Source organism: Bos indicus, chromosome 11 (genome assembly GCF_029378745.1).
Source record: "Bos indicus isolate NIAB-ARS_2022 breed Sahiwal x Tharparkar chromosome 11, NIAB-ARS_B.indTharparkar_mat_pri_1.0, whole genome shotgun sequence".
NCBI classification, from domain to species: domain Eukaryota; kingdom Metazoa; phylum Chordata; class Mammalia; order Artiodactyla; family Bovidae; genus Bos; species Bos indicus.
Genome location: NC_091770.1, coordinates 86,600,500 through 86,617,185, shown reverse-complemented (window position 1 = coordinate 86,617,185; position 16,686 = coordinate 86,600,500). Strand labels below are relative to the sequence as shown.

The 16,686-nt window shown below is 45.9% G+C and overlaps 1 protein-coding gene and 1 long non-coding RNA gene across 13 annotated transcripts in view; one reads left to right on the top strand and one right to left on the bottom strand.

Annotated features, from left to right (window-relative positions):
• Positions 1–1,428: 1,428 nt before the first annotated feature.
• On the bottom strand, positions 1,429–7,837 carry LOC109565808 (uncharacterized). 2 transcript variants are annotated; one of them, XR_002181700.2, is made up of 3 exons: positions 7,511–7,837; positions 6,966–7,121; positions 1,429–3,502 (listed from the first exon to the last, which is right to left on the bottom strand). It is a non-coding gene; the product is annotated as an uncharacterized lncRNA (long non-coding RNA). The 2 variants fall into 2 exon arrangements; XR_011569407.1 differs by having other exon boundaries at positions 1,429–2,801.
• The window catches only part of ATP6V1C2 (ATPase H+ transporting V1 subunit C2), a 60,599-nt gene continuing 51,299 nt past the window's right edge, over positions 7,387–16,686 (top strand). For 2 of the 11 annotated variants that reach the window (XM_070799135.1, XM_070799133.1), the window contains exons 1-3: positions 7,922–8,025; positions 9,346–9,500; positions 12,016–12,083. In XM_070799135.1, the coding sequence (XP_070655236.1) occupies positions 9,372–9,500; positions 12,016–12,083 (197 nt within the window). In that variant the 5' untranslated portion in view covers positions 7,922–8,025; positions 9,346–9,371. The other 9 variants (XM_070799136.1, XM_070799134.1, XR_011569406.1 and 6 more) reach the window with 8 other exon arrangements.

Genomic DNA, 16,686 nt, shown 5'->3' with positions numbered 1-16,686 from the left:
TTATGGTCTTCAGTGACTGGCTTCAGTGTTGTCAAGGTTCATCCATATTGAAGCGAGTATCAGCGCCCCACTCCTTTCTGTTTGTTTTTTGCCTGGTTATCAGTTCCCTGACCTGGGACTGAACCCTGGCCACAACAATGAAAGCCCAGAATCCCAACCCCTAGTCCACCAGGGAACTCCCCACCCTTGCTCATTTTCATTGCCAAATAATATTCCATTGTGTGGATATGCCACATTTTATTTACCTGTTCATCAGTCGATAGACATTTGAATTGTTTTGGGGTATTATGACTGATGCTGTTCACATTTTTGTCCAAGTTTTTGTGCGTATGTAGTTTGGATTTCTTCACTGTATACCTGGGAGTGAGGTTGCTGGGTCATCCGGTAAATGTGTTTAACATTTAAGAAACTACCAAACCGTTTTCCAAGGTGGCTGAGCCATTTTTTATTGCCACCAACAGTGTATGACGGCCCCAACTCCTCTCATATCCTCATCAGCACTTGTTTTCCTTTTTAAATTATAGGTCTCTTGCTGAGTGTGAAGTGGCATCACATAGGGGCTCAACTTGGGTTCATGGTCATAAACTTAAAGTAGAATTGTAAGAGGGGAAAACTCTCTTCAATCGTATTTGGGTCTCCGGCTGGGCCTAAGAATTAAACTGACACAGAACAAATTAACAGGAGAAAAGCACACAATTTTTAAAAACAAGAGCAGGAAGCTTTTACATCTTTCAGACAAGCACACAAGGAATCTGTGACAAATGGAGAAGACAAAGGGGCTTATGTTGAGGGGTAGTAAATGGTGAAGAAGTAACCTTGGAAGATAAGGGTTAGTTTAACAAGGATGTTGGTACAGATCTTAGTCCCCAGCTCCCCCCAGCCCCACCCCCAACCCCGCCCATCTCTAGTGATAAGAAAGTCTTTCTTCCCCCTGGATCAAGGAGGACACTTTCATACGGGAGCTTTATCTCCTGCTTTCAGGAAAAAGAGCAAAATCAGTGTCCTTCTTGCCCCTGATGTGTCTCAAGTGCCTTTCATTCAAAGTAATCAATATGCCAAAGTGGCCTGTTTGGGGGTGAAATATTCCAGTCTCTGCCTCTATCTGCATGTCTTCTTGCCCATGTGTCTCTGTGTTGTCTCTTATGATAAATCCAGTATGATGTCATCCCAACATCCTTAACTAATTATATCTGCAAAGACCCTTTTCCTAAATAGTGTCCATCCCATAGACAGAAGAGTTGACAGCTACAGTCCATGGGGTCACAAAGAGTTGGACATGACTGAGCGAGCACGAAACTTCTGCACCTGAGATTCAGGGTGGATGTGTATTTCTAGTGGGGAGAACACTATTCCATCTGCTACAGGAGATGAGAGTAAAGATGATAATGACGTAGAAGAATCAAAAGAAAGAAGACAAGTAGGCAGATATAAGATATATTTTAATTTATTTATTTTTAAAATTTTTATTTGAGTATAGTTGATTTACAACGTTGCATTCATTTCAGGTGTACAGCAAATTGAATCAGTTATATTAATACATATACCCACTCTTTTCTTTTAGATTCTTTTCCCATATAGGCCATTACAGAGGACTGAGGACTGAATAGAGTTCCCTGTGCTACAGAGTAGAACATGTAAGATATGCTTTGGATTGGCTATTAGGAAGCTACTGAAATGAAGGAATGAAGAACAGAATGGAACACAAGAAAACATTCACTTCATGTTTTTCAAAGGTTGTAATAAAGCTAGGAAAGTCCTTTTGGGTTGCAACAGATGTTTATTTATTTCCACATCTAAACATTTGAATATTTGGCCAGGCCATTTTTGGGCTTCCCTCATGGCTCAAACGGTAAAGAACATGCCTGCAATGCCTGAGACCCAGGTTCGATCCCTGGGTTGGGAAGATCCCCTGGAGAAGGGAATGGCAACCCACTCCAGTATTCTTGCCTGGAGAATCCCATGGACAGAGGAGCCTGGTGGGCTACAGTCCATGAAGCCACAAAGAGTCAGACATGACTGAGTGACTAACGCACACACACACACACACAGGCCATTTTTATTTCCATTTTTATTGAACTTCTGGTAGCTCAATGGTAAAGAATCCACCTGCCAGTGCAGGAGATGAAAGAGACGTGGGCTCCATCCCTGGATTGGGAAGATCCCCTGGAAAGGAGAATGGCAACCCACTCCAGTAGTCTTGCTTGGAAAATTCCATGAACAGAGGAGTCTGGTGGGCTACAGAGCTGCTGCTACTGCTAAGTCACTTCAGTCTTGTCCGACTCTGTGTGACCCCATAGACGGCAGCCCACTAGGCTCCCCCGTCCCTGGGATTCTTCAGGCAAGAACACTGGAGTGGGTTGCCATTGCCTTCTCCAATGCATGAAAGTGAAAAGTGAAAGTGAAGTCGCTCAGTCGTGCCCGACTCTTAGTGACCCCATGGACTGCAGCCTTCCAGGCTCCTCCATCCATGGGATTTTCCAGGCAAGAGTACTGGAGTGGGGTGCCATTGCCTTCTCCGGGCTACAGAGCAGGGGGTTGCAAAGACTAGGGCACGACTGAGCAATGAAGCACATACACAAGGAAAACCACAGGACCTTGATGTCCCCATTTTATAGGCGAGGAAACCTGACTACAGGAGCTTGTACTTGGAAAGGGCACAGCTGATCCATGACAGAACTGGAGACTTGAGGTCAGATCCTCTCAAGTCCAAGGCAGAGCTTGAAACAATGGTGGGTTCTCTTTGCTGGAGCTGGGAGACTCCTCCTCAAGCACTGGCCACTCCTTCCTTCCTCCGGGATTAACTGCATCAAAGACATGTTAGAAGTGACTGAACGCAGGAGTGACAGATGGGTCACGTGTTTACAACTGGGCAGAATCAGGATCTTCCAAAAGAACCCAGGAGTGGGGGAAAGGAACTTGGAAATGAGAAACAAAAGGAGAAAAAGAGGCCAAGAAGAGAGAGGTGCTTTTTAAGGTGGCTGATACTCAGAGCACACCTTGAGCGATGACTGGTACGGACCAGTCGCTGAGCCCTATTGTTTAATCTTCAGAAAAAAGTTATAAAACAGGAACGATTATTATTCCCACTTTACAGCCCCCTGAGCCCTAACTGTGCAAGTTCACTTGGCTGATGAGTGGAAGAGCCAGGAATTGAACTCCACATAGTGTGTTAGAAGCTGCTTCTCTGGGCTGGAGGAGTCGTTTAGATATTGTGTAACACTCAGAAGAATGGAGTTCAGGTCCCAGGCCTGCCATTGACTGTGCTCTCAGTTGACTCACTTAATCTCCCTGGGCTTGTTTCCTCATCTGTAAAATGAGGATCATGGCACTTCTTGAATGTTTATATCTCATTTTTATGCATGTGCCACATCCTGCTCCGTGTTTTGTATTCATAGCTTCATGAGTTGGGACAGCTCGAAATTCTGTTTACCATGCTTGTTTTGCTCTACCACGGGTCTGAAAACTGATTTATTTTTGCAAACTCCACGGAGGCTGGAAGATACTGGAGAAAAAAATTAAAAAAAAACTTGTTAAATGAAATGAACACTTATCTCTGTGTACTTGAGTAAAGGAATCATGAGAATTCCTCGGCCTTATTTTCTTCAAGAAAAACAATGAACACCATCAGGATGCTGTCCTTAAAATCACAAGGGTATTGGCTATATGACAAAATGAAGATCAAAGTACTCTGAGTCCCTAGAGAAAAATGTTGGGCAATAACAAGGGATTCTTATACTATACAAACATAATGGCAAATAATATGCCAAACATAAACCCCTAGAGACCTTCTAAGAAAGCAGAGGGAGTGAGAGATGAAGGGAATGTTTACTGAGCACAGCTGGTTCTCAGGCTCCGACTGTGGTGCTTCGAACACTATTTTCTCTCATCCTCAGAGCAGGCCTGAAAGGCAAGCATAATTGCCCTCCTTTTTATTTTTATTTTTTTTTTTTGTTTGCCCTCATAGAAAAACTTTATTGGAAAGCAGGGAAAACTACCAAGATATGAATGAAGACAAAAAATAAAAAAAAAGTTCAGACATAAAGTGTACAACCTTGGTTTAAGTGGAAATGGAACCGTTTGGTGGTTTGTAGTTAGTGACCTATATTTTCACTTTGTGGCACTGCTGCTGCTGGCTAAGCTGCTTCAGTCGTGTCTGACTCTGTGCGACCTCATAGACAGCAGCCCACCAGGCTCCTCTGTCCCTGGGATTCTCCAGGCAAGAATACTGGAATGGGTTGCTATTACCTTCTCCAAGGCATGCATGCTAAGTCGCTTCCGTTGTGTCTGATTCTGTGCGACACTATGGACAGCAGCCCACCAGGCTCCTCTGTCCACAGGATTCTCTAGGCAAGAATACTGGAGTGGGTTGCCATTTCCTTCTCCATGCCCTCCTTTTTAAACATAGGAACCCTGTAGCTCAGCGAGGTTAAGCAGTTTATCAGATTATCTGATTCCAAAGCCTAATCTCTTCCTACAACACCATGCTGACACTCCAGGGACAATTGGGCTTGCATTTTTCTCCTCTAGAGACCTGTCCCTTCAGAAAAACTTCCCTGGATCCTTCTCAGCAAAGTCTAAAAAAATCACCCAAGCCGATTGCAGGTGGAATCATGCATCTTTGAGAAGGGTTGTCTCCATCCAGTAAGGAAGAGGGCACCGTGTGGGAGAGGCCAGTGGACAACAGACCAAAAAGACCAGCCTTGTCCTTCTAGTTCCCGAACCTGATGGGACTGTTCCCTTGTGCATGATTTAGCTGGCTCAGTGCACAGCCAGTGACAGCTGCAGAAATACTTCTGGAATATTTAGCCAAAGCCAAATTCATAATACGCTAGAGATGATTCAAGGCTGATGGCATTTCCTCCCCAGCCTTTTTTTTCCCAGGAAGAGATAGCATTCTTTAACCTGGGTTGCAACCTGGGTTCTTCCAGAACTGTGTCTATAAACCTATTTTTATTTTCGTAACCTGGGGGTATTTTATAAATGTTGGTCAAGGCACTTCAACTTAGTGCAGCTTTCAGAGACTTTGGGAGTGGGGGTGGAGAATTTGAACATGGGTGTTAAATGCTGCTTCAGGCTAATATATGGAAGGAAACCACTTTTGTTCTATTGATGTATGGGATGGGAATGCTGTTTTATATTCTCCTAATAATCTAATGGGGGCTTCCCTTGTGGCTCAGCTGGGAAAGAATCTGCCTGCAATGCGGGAGACCTGGGTTTGATCCCTGGGTTAGGAAGATCCTCTGGAGAAGGGAAAGGCTACCCACTCCAGTATTCTGGCCTGGAGAATTCCATGGACTGTATAGTCCATGGGGTCGCGAAGCGTCGGACACGACTGAGCGACTTTCACTTCACAATATCCTAAAGGATCAGGCTCTACAACTTTTGGTTGATGCCTCTCTCTTTCTGTTAAAAAGTGATCTCACTTTATAGAGAAACAGGAGAATAACACCTTGATTCAAAATGGATAAGTACATATACTGTCTTGAAAACTGTAAATCAAAAAGCCCTGGGCAAGACAAGAGTTGTTTCTGTCTCTGTCTTTCTCTCTTTTTTTTCTTTAAGATGTAAGTTGTTCAGCAAGATCTCTTTATTTGCCTTTGAAATCAAATGTATCTGACTCAAGTTCTGGTGTGGTAAATTAGTGATAACATAGACTGATAAATTTATTTTTATCTCCAAAAAGCAATCCATAGCAGGATGCCAAACTTTATGTATAACATATAACCTCTGTCATGTCCTAAAGCCCATATTTGTATATATGAATATACATTTAAAAAAATAACAGAGGCAATTTGAATGTTAACAGTGGTTATTTTTAAATTGTGGAAATATAGCCTTCGAGCTCTAGAGCCTGTACTTTCAACAAGAGAAGCCATGGCAATGAAAAGCCCAAGCACCACAACCAAGGATAGCCCCTGCTCTCTGTAACTAGAGAAAACCTTCGCAGCAACGAAGACCCAGCACAGCCAACAATAAATAATTAAGTGTTTTTTTTTTAAATAGATGCAAAAGACCAGAAAGATTGCAGATTCTGAGTAAGATGAGCAAGACTACAGTTCTTATTCTTTTCTTTATCAGATATCCTGGAGTTAATTCATGTCAGACTTTTATTTCACCAAAAAAGAGGAAATCAGATTTATAAAAAGAAAAGGATTCATAAGCAAAGTTGGGGACACTTCTAAACACGCTGCCCAATCTCTGAGAAGCCAGGTCTCTGAACAAGGAAGGATGGGAAAACCTGGACTGAGATGGAAAGCACAGGTTCTCACAGTGAGGACCAGGCTGCAGGCTTTCTGGGAGCAGTCGGAAGGACATGGGGTTTGGATCAGAGGCCTGAGTTCCACTCACAGCATTGCCACTTGTCAGTCACGTGACACCAGCAATTCCGGCAACATCTGTGGGCATTGATGCTGCTGTTCATAAAAGAGGTCTGCTCCCAACTCTGTGTGTTAGTTGCTCAGTCACGTCCAACTCTTTGCAACCTCATGGACTGAAGCCCACCAGGCTCCTTTGTCCATGGGATTCTCCAGGCAAGAATACTGGAGTGGGTTGCCATTCCCTTCTTCAGGGGATTTTTCTGACCCAGCGACCGAACCCAAGTCTTTTGCGTTGTAGGCAGATTCTATACTGTCTGAGCCACCAGGGGAGCCTGACTCGAAGGGATCTGTCTTCCCTGGCTGGAAAGAACGGCATTCCAGATAAAGTCCAAAATACTAGATCCCACGTCAATGTCCAACCAGGCCACTCCTTCCCTGGAATTGCCACTTAACCTTCCTGTACACACTGGGTTTCCTCATCCTTGGTTTCAGGTGTCCTCCCTTGGGAGGAAATGTCGCAAGGACTGACTAATGTGCCCACATGTCCCAATCACGATGATGCAGTGGACAGCTGCTGGGAGTTCCGACCTGCCATTCCCAGCTCCACAATAGGATTGCAGGGCCACCTGCTGTGACCTTAAAACTCACCTTTCCATCCTGCATCTGGGGCTCCTATGCCTTAGGCTTCTTTCCAGTGGTCTGAAAGCATTCCCTGTAGCAGGTGGCCAGTCTGGCTAACTTCAGGTGGCAAGGGGGAGCCCACACTCAGGGACACACTGAAATTTCTTCAACATCCTCTCCCCCCTAAAAAATAATTTGGAGATTTTAATCTTTCCCAGAAACCACTGAAAATACCATGCACGAAGAAGGATGCACTATAGTTTCCTCCTAGCCTCCAGAGAAAATGAATTCTTAGAGGTGTTTTTGTTTTTCTTTAAACATTCACACGTTAAGTTTTGGGGGGTTCCCTCTCTTGTTTTCAAACAGCACGGATTATGAGCTCAAGCCGCGGTACTACGCTGTAGTTTTATTGATAAATTCCTACTATAGTCACTGCAATTACAAAGGCGGTCAAGTCCGGTGGGCGCGCCCTGCGGTGGACAGTTTCCTTGGCAACCGAGGGCAAGCTCACGCCCACGTCCAGAGCAAGACTGTTCCTCTGCCCAGGTGAGTGTTCCAAAACATATACGAACCTGTCGTGGCGCTTTCCAGACACCAACAGACAGGTCAGTTCTGTCTCTTGGTGATCCCCCTTGAGACCCGGTCCCCGGTTGCTGTCCAGGGATGGAGTAGAGGGTGGAGAGACGCGGGGAGGGCAGGTGTCCGGGTCCCCAGCGCCTCCCGTGTTTCTCTCGGTCTTCCGCTCTGCTCCGTTGCGGGGTTGGGACCCCCGTCTGATGCTCTCCAGAATCCCGCCGGTCCCCAGCCCAAGGCGATCGGGGATCGGGGATCTGGCCAAGACGCGAAGGGAACATCCGCCTCTCCCTCGCGCGACACGGTGGCCCCAGCTGCCCCGCGCCCCCGGCCTCGGCGGCGGCTGGAGGCGGGCTGCCGGGTATGCAAATACCCGGCGGGGCGGGAGCCGCCTGCCGCTTGGATAAAAGCTCAGGGCGGGGCGCCGCGCAGAAGCCGCTGCCTCCCGGGAGCCGGCCGTGCGCTTCGGCCCCGTGCTCGCCCGCTGTGTGCTCGCGCGGCCCGCGGGCTCCCGGTAAGGACGCGCGGCGGCTCGGGGAGCCGAGGCGGCGAGGGGAGAGGGCGCGCGTCGCGACCCGGGGGACCAGAGCGCGCTGCCCGCGTCCCCTTGGTCCTTGGTCCCTGCTCCTCCTCGGCCCACGCGCGCCCTCCACGAGTTTTCTCCGTGGGAACCCGGGAGCTGGCGCCTCTGCTGTGCCCTCCCAGGGGCCAGGGCAGGTGGCATCTCCTCGGGGCCAGTTTGTCCCCAGGCCATCAGCGATCGAAAGCGAAAGGAACTGCGTTCGGTGTGCTCGAGGTTAGGAGGGGTGAAGATTGTCTTGGAGTGGAGGGAGACGGGGGTCGACCAGAAGAGCCTGCATGATGGGACTCTGGCTATTATTATCCAGGGGTTTTTCGTGGCCATCCCGGGAGCTGCTTTGGGAGGAGATGGAAGGGAAGAACAAGCCGAGGGGAGAAAGGTGTGGGTGTGCACACATTTGAATGAACAGAACGAATCGACTTTAGACGCTGGACAGAAACTTCCAACCAGACTCTCAGCATGTTACCCACCTCTGCAGAATAGACACCTAGTCTTGCGGAAAAATGACTTTAATAGTCCCCTCTCTTTCCCTCCCCCCCAACCTTAGTTTACAAAAAGAGAGGTTTTTCTGGAGTCTTTTTTTTTTTTTTTCGTATTTACTTGGCTATACTGGGTCTTAGATACAGCATAGTTCACCAGGCCCCTGGCCCACCCCCCTTCACTGGGAGCGTGAATCTTAGACACGGGACCACCAGAGAAGTCCCTTGAAGTCTTTTAAAACTAGCTTCAATGTCAAGGTTGATCCGTTAAGATCTGGGTTTGCCCAGGCTGCCCTTTGTGGAAGTGCCTCCTGTCTGGTTCCTGCATCCTTGCACACACACACGCAACCCCCACGGCCCCCCCTCCCATCCTGCATCCCAGGAAAGGGAGAAAAATAGTCCAGGAGGTGCCCAAACCCAGGCTACTGTCCCCGGCTTTGTGATATCTGGTGTGGGTCTTTCTCTGAAATAGGAGAGACAGAAACCGCAGTCCTCCTCCTCCTCCCCTCAAAACCAGTCAGAATCACCCGAGGGAAGGAGGATTTTTGGGAGTCTTTGTGAAGACCCGAGGGCTTTCCAGGTGGAGATAAGCCTGGGGCACATGGCTGTCCTTGGAGCTATAGAATCTAAACTGGAAGGTCAGAGAAGGAACAAATGGGAAGTGGGAAAAGCGGAGAGGATTAATTTTGAGGGAAGGGAGTGGTGAACTGGTAGAGATATTTGACTCTTGTTTCCTCCTCTTTCTGTTTATGTGTGTTGCTGTGGTCCTGGTTAGTAGCTGGATCAAAGAAGACTGGAAACATGTCGGAGTTTTGGTTAATTTCTGCCCCCAGAGATAAGGAAAATTTACAAGCCCTGGAGAGAATGAACACAGTAACCTCCAAGTCTAACCTGTCTTATAACACCAAATTCACGATTCCTGACTTCAAGGTACAATTTCCTGGGGAGGAGGAAGGAGGTCATGGGCTGGGGTGGGTGTCTTCTGGAAAGCCAAGAAGAAAAAATATATCAAAGCCAACAACGCTAAGGTTCAGCCTGGGTGTGAGGCTGGACAGGGGGGTCCGGATGGGACTGGCCTGGGTGGGGGCTTCACGAACAGTCCCAAATTAACTGTGGTAACTGTGGACACAGAGCCACGGACAGAATGAGCAGGAGACAAGGGTGTGGCTTGTCTTCAAAAGATAGAAAGGGTGTCTTACACACTTGGGTCCTCAGGAGTTGTTCTCAGATCCTTTCTGTCTTCAACATCTAAGAAAACCAACATGGTTTAAATGTGCAGGCTTGGAGATGTTCATCCTTGATTGCATTCTTGGGCTGGGAGCAAGATGGGCAATCCAGCATCCCTCTGGTTCTGGTGGAGAGAGAAGGAAGGAGGTTCAGCGATAACTGCGTAGATGGTGGAAAGAGATTTTAAAATGAAACAGACATGACAGGATCAAGATGTGAAATCGTAAAAAAAAATAAATTTGGTAATCCTTTAAAAATTTATTTATTTGGCTACGCTGTGGGATCTTTAGCAAACTCTTCAGTTCAGTCGCTTAGGCATGTCCGACTCTTTGCGACCCCATGGACTGCAGCACGCCAGACCTCCCTGTCCATCACCAACTCCCGGAGTTTACTCAAACTCATGTCCATTGAGTCATTGATGCCATCCAACCATTTCATCCTCTGTTGTCCCCTTCTCCTCCCACCTTCAGTCTTTCCCAGCATCAGGGTCTTTTTCAAATGAGCAAACTCTTAGATGTGGCAAATGGTATCTTAGTTCCGTGACCAAGGACTGAATCCAGGCCCCCTGCATTGGGAGCATGGAGTCTTAGTCACTGGACTACCAGGGAAGTCCCTGTGTAGTCTTCTTAACTTCAAAAAGAGTAGACTGTTTGCCATGCTTCCTCCAAGAGAAGAAGTGTAAGGCAGTCTTTCTGCCCTACAAATATCTCTTGGGGTCTGGAGTGCGTGTGTGCTAACAGTCAGTCCTGTCCGACTCTTTGCAACCCCATGAACTGTAGCCTGCCAGGCAAGAATGCTGGGGTGGGTTGCCATGTCCTCCTCCAGGGGATCTTCCCAACCCAGGGATCGCACCTGCATCTCTTATGTCTCCTGCATTGGCAGGCAGGTTCTTTACCACTAGCGACACCTGGGAAGCCCCAGGTTCTGGAGGGATGTTGCTAAGCTCCCAGAGGCAGTTCTTTTAGTGAATTGCTATATAATCCTCTTTTAAACCTCAGTTTGCCTGTCTGGTGAAAGAGCTGCATCCTTGTTGATGAGGCTACTGCATTTGCTAGAGTTTATGGAGCAGTACACTGGAGGCCTGGACACAACATCTTTAAGTGCATCGTCACCACTCCCACATTATAGATCAGGACGGGCTGAGGAAGGAGACTGGGGCTGTGGAACTGTTAAGCAGCAACATTGGCTTCTAAGCCCATTTCTTGCTGATTTTTCCAGCCTGCCATTGTTTGTCCATGGTCACATATGTGAAGCTTAGTAAATGAAGCATCCACTCATTGCTTACTTACTACATGTGAGGCATTGTATTAGTCCAAGGGTACAAAGATTTAAAAAAGACATGACTTCTGCCTAAAGTTACTTAAAATCAAGTCCTTTGAAAAGGAATAACACTTCTAGGAATATCCAGGCTTCATGGTTTCCTAATTACTTCTCAATGTCTGATGAGTGGTTGAGGATGTGAGAACGAACTGTTTCCTTCTGATTCTGTGAGTAGACCTTTAAACACAATTTTGGACACGGTAGCAATTTCCACATGAAGAAACAGGTCATCATAAGTAATCTATCCTGAAAAGAAAAGGACTTTCCTAAATGAGAGCGGGAGGAAAAGCTGGGCTTGCCCCAGAAAGGTCATTGTTAATAACAGCAGAGAGGGCCAGACAGAAGGCTTGGCCGTACTAACTTGGAGGAGAAAGGCTTTCAGAAATGGTAACTTCCTTGATTGGCTTTTTGTCACATCTTTTCCTCAGCTCTGAGGATTAATCCCCTGAAGAGCAGACTGTCTTTCTCTTTTTCTGTCTTTTTAAAAAAAATTTTATCCCACTCAGTTATGTGGGATCTTAGTTCCTCAACCAGGGTTCAGACCTGCGCCCCCAACATTGGAAGTGTGGAGTCTTAGCACTGGACTGCTAGGGGAGTCCCCCAGACTTCCATTCTTAGGGGACAGTTAGCTGAGACCAGGACACATAGTCACTCCTTCCTGTGGCTGAAATGACAGTTTATCCTCTTGGCCGAAAAATAAAATAATAGTAATAACAATAATATTCCCAAATCCACTGGTTTCTCTTGAGAGCCCTTCTCGGTTTCCAGTCTGACCATTGACCAAGGAAAACTAAGCCAGGATGGAAGTTAGAGAATTCCCTGCCCTGGAGTTGAAAGGGCACTCCCCCACCCCTCTGCTACAAAGTCTGAGCCCCTGACTGCTCTCCCATCTTTCTAGGTGGGGACCTTGGATTCCCTTGTCGGCCTCTCTGATGAGTTGGCGAAGCTTGATGTCTTTGCTGAAAGGTAAAATATTTCTTATTTACTACATACAAGTGAGAATGTGCCAATGTTGTCAGAAGACACAGTGCTTTTGCTTTGGCTGGCCCTGGACGTCACAGGAAGAGCTGGGTGGGTCTTCATGAGGGTGCTGGAGACCTTGAGGAGATTTGCTTGCTCAGGCAGCATGTTTTTTTAGGGGGCTGCCATTCAAAGGACTATGGAATAAGGTGCTGAAACACTTAGAAAAATATGATGCAGCTTACCCCCGCCAAAAGCTTTTTGGGTTTTGTTTTTTTTTTTTTTGGTTTGGGTTGGTTTTTGTAGGAACATATGCACATGCACATCATTAAAAATTCAAATTACAAAGAAAAGCTGTCCAGTAAAATCTGCTTTCTTCTCACCTGTTTTCCAGTTTCCTGTCCTCTTGTTTTCCCTTTTTTAAGGCAATATTATTATAATTTTTAGGAAAGGCTTCCAGAGACAGTCTGTACCTGTACCCATAAATATGAGCATATTCTTAAAAATAATTTTATACAAATGATAGCATATATCCTGCACCTTGTTTCCCCGCCCTGAATCCCATTTCTTAGAGATAATTTCATGTCAGCCCATAATTATTAAAAAAAAAAAAAATGGCTGTATTACCTTGACTAAATGTAACCTAATTTATTTGAATTTTCCTATTGATGGACATTTAAGTTTTCTAGTGTTTTGCTATTGTAAACAACGCTGTAATGACCCTCCTTTTTTGTACTTCTTTGTGTGCATGTAGGAGTGGGATAATTATTTTAGAACCTTAAAATCATTTATTTTAAAAAATTATTACAAATCTGGTACATAATCATTGGGAAATATTTTAGATCATTATTGTTGTTAATTCACTAAGTGACATCCAACTCTTTTTGACCCCATGGACGGTAGCCCACCAGGCTTCTCTGTCCATGGGATTCACACATTTTACATGCTTTTCCCTTTGTATGTTGTACTTTGGATCTCACCATTAACTAGTCCGCTATAATGTTACACCAGATGGAGTTGCCATAATTTATCTTTCAGGTAGGTTTTAAATAATAATACTACCTTGTCTTCGTGTAGATGAAACTCTGTGGTTTAACAACCGTTTGCACTTGGTTCTAAGAACAATACGGATGAAATGGGTGACAGAAGAGTCTTCAGGGGCCAGGGCGTACACCTACCACTCTGCATGTCCAAGGGAGACCAGGTTTTGGCTGCTTGATCCTCTGTAGAGGGTTTCCTTTTTTTTTTTTTTAATTTTATTTATTTTGGCTTGTGCTGGGTCTTCACTGCTGCGTGGGCTTTTCTCTACTTGCAGCTTGTCGGGTCTATTTTCTAGTTGCAGTGCAAGACCTTTTCATTGCCGTGGCTTCTCTTGTTTCGGAGCACAGGTTCTTCAGTACTTGCAGCGGGTAGGCTCGGTACTCATGGCACGGGGGCTTAGTTGCTCCCAGGCATGTGGGATCTTGCCGACCCAGGGATCAAACCCATGCCTCCAACATTGGCAGGTGGATTCTTTACCATTTAGCCACCCACAGTTGCCTATGTTCAGGGACTGTGGACATGTGCTTTTATTACCTTCTCAGGGGAATGGTGATTTGGATGCTATGGCCTTTTCTGATTCATTTTAATGGAAATTGAGAACTAGGATTTCTAGTGATCATACTAGAGGTTTCTGATCTGTAGCTTGGTGCCATGGGCTAGAAATTACATTTTCTGTGTTCTACTTCCTGTTCAGCCACCCATCACCTAAGAATAAAAAGAAGCCCTTTGTTAGTAACATCTTGCTCTGCGTGGGATGTTGGACTAACCACAAAAAGGCAATCCTAATCATCAGGCAGTTTGTAGCTCACAGTTCTCGAGAAAGAAAACCTTCACCTTCCTCATCTGTAAAATGGGATAGTAGTGATCATCTCTGTGCTTTCAGGGAAGAGTGAAGGGGAGTCAAATCATGTTGAATCAAGAGTGATCAAATCCCGGGACGTGTTCTAAGAATCACTGACATCCAAGAAACAAGTGGGTTGGTCCCTTAATATCGGCTCCTTTCGACGGCTGCTCCACCCCATGGGGAGGTGGGTCTAACAAATACTGAGGCGCCTGGCCCCCTCTCCTGGGCTGGCGATGCCTTTTATTGGCAGCCCTGACAAACAGCAGGATGCTGTGCAGTGAAGGTACAGCAGCATTGGCCTAAGGAGAGTAAATTGTTAAAAAAGAGAAAAAGAAAGGAAAAGTGTGAAATGTTCCTAGGCCTGCTACAGAAATGACAGCTAGTCAACATTTTAATTTTTCTAGACCTTTGCTACCAGTTTTCTTCCTTAAAAAGGTGCATGTCCTTAAGTTCTTCCTTATTCACCAGAGCCCCTTCTACCTCTCATAAAATTCTGTGACCTTAGATTATTATCACTTCCACTTTCCTTTTTTGTTTGTTTTTTGGTTTGGTTTTTTTCAGTAAGCATTAGAGTTTTATCCTGTGCCTATTGGTTACACAAATGACTTGTGTTTAAGAAAATAATGAGCAAGGCAGATTAAGGCTGTAATTGTGAAACAGCATCTGAATGAATGAAAGAGTTTTTTCATTTAATATATAAACAGAGTGAGGTATGGCAGAATGAAAATCACTGTGCCTTGTTGTATTTTTTTCCTTGTGGGTACATATTCCCAAGAGCCTTCCTATCAGGAGAAGAAAAGTGGTGTGGACTGAATACCCTGAAATTCTTATTTCTAGCATTCATCCAGTCTAGAGGTCAGATAACTTTTGTTTGGGGATTAATGCTGGAGCTTGGGGTAAAATAATGGGAAACACTGATAAAATACAAAGATCAGCTTCAGTCAGAAGGACGCAAGTATTATTAGATAAATAAAGGCTAGCCGGGAATGTAACCCAGGCAGCATGAACCCGTCAGCACTGCTTCTGGTTAGGAGAGCAGAGTAGGATCAGGAGTTTTCAAGGTGTACTGTTTCCACATCCTTTTATTATTTATTTACCTGGGGCACTAGAGTGTTTTTCCGTGTAGCTGGAAGGCAGCTTTTGCTTGCTTACTGGAGCCTTCCTTTTATTTTTGATTGATTGCCCCGTACCGTCTTTGGTAATTTACCCTGTGTTTACATTTTGATTCACGAACATTTGAGAAACCAAATGATTTTCCCTTTGAAAGAGCCCTCCTTCCTCCCCTCCCCTTTTTTTTTCCTTTTCTGTTTGAGGTCTTCTCAGTATCTTAGCCTGTTTTGTGGTGCTGGTTAAGGTATTACATTTCACTGGCACTTGGGCTGTCAGAGGCACCTCATGAGTTTCTTTGGTGCTTTGGTAACTGTCACCTGCCCCTGAGAGCATTACCTGGTCTGCAGAGTCACTGGTGGATTTTCTTTAACCACATGGTTCTGTGAAGCTGACTGTGCGGGCTGGCTGATGAAAGATTCCATATCCAAGTGTGGATGTCTGTTTAGTGATGCAGGTCTTAGAGAGTCAGCTCTTCAAAGGGCATTCTAGAGACAAACATGGAGAAGGCAATGGCACCCCACTCCAGTACTCTTGCCTGGAAAATCCCATGGACGGAGGAGCCTGGTAGGCTGCAGTCCATGGGGTCGCTGAGAGTTGGACACGACTCAGTGACTTCACTTTCACTTTTCACTTTCATGCATTGGAGAAGGAAATGGCAACCCACTCCAGTGTTCTTGCCTGGAGAATCCCAGGGACGGCAGAACCTGGTGGGCTGCCGTCTCTGGGGTCGCAGAGTCGGACATGACTGAAGCGACTTAGCAGCAGCAGCAGCAGAGACAAACAAAATATATTACCCAAACTTCTCTTCTCTGCCCCTGCAAGAATATCAGGTCAAGATTATCTGCATTGACGCAGCTTAGATTGGCTGGACAAATAACAGCTGAATGCCTGTTTATGCTTTCCTCAGGGCTCGGTCGTCCTACTGCATGTGAGCTGACTTCCTGCTCCCTGGAATGGCTAGCCTTCCCCACATTCTACTCTCCCTGTTATTGCCTGTTTCCCCCCTTTCAGCTCCCCCAGACTCATCTCCCAACCTCGGCCGCCACCTTCAGACTCTACTAGTATTGGGCTGGCCAAAAATTTCATTTGGGTTTTTCTGTAAGATGGTACAGAAAAACCCGAATGAGCTTCTTGGCCAACCCAGTACCAATGAGCACACCTGTCCCCTCCTTCATAACACCCTCCATGGCGCCCTTGTATATTTTCTTGTGGCATCATTGGAAGACTGTCTTCCCAGCTAGACTGTAAGCTCCTGAAAACCAGCTGAATGAATGAACAGAAGAAAGAATCCTGGAATATTAGAGCTGACAAGGTCTTTAGAGATCTAATCTAACTCTTTCATGTTCCAGATGAGGAAACATGCCCAGACAGAAGGTTCTGGAAAGAACTGGGTGGGCTGGGGGAGTAGAGGGGAATAGACCTTTGATCCAAATTCAACAACTCGCCCATTAATGGTCAGTCTGTTGATCTGTGTTTTGTTGTTTAGTCACTAAGTCATGTCCAACTCTTTGCGACCCCATGGACTGTAGCCTGCCAGGCTGCTCTGTCCATGGAATTTTTCAGGCAAGAATACTGGAGTGGGTTGCCATTTCCTTCTCCAGGGGATCTTCCCAA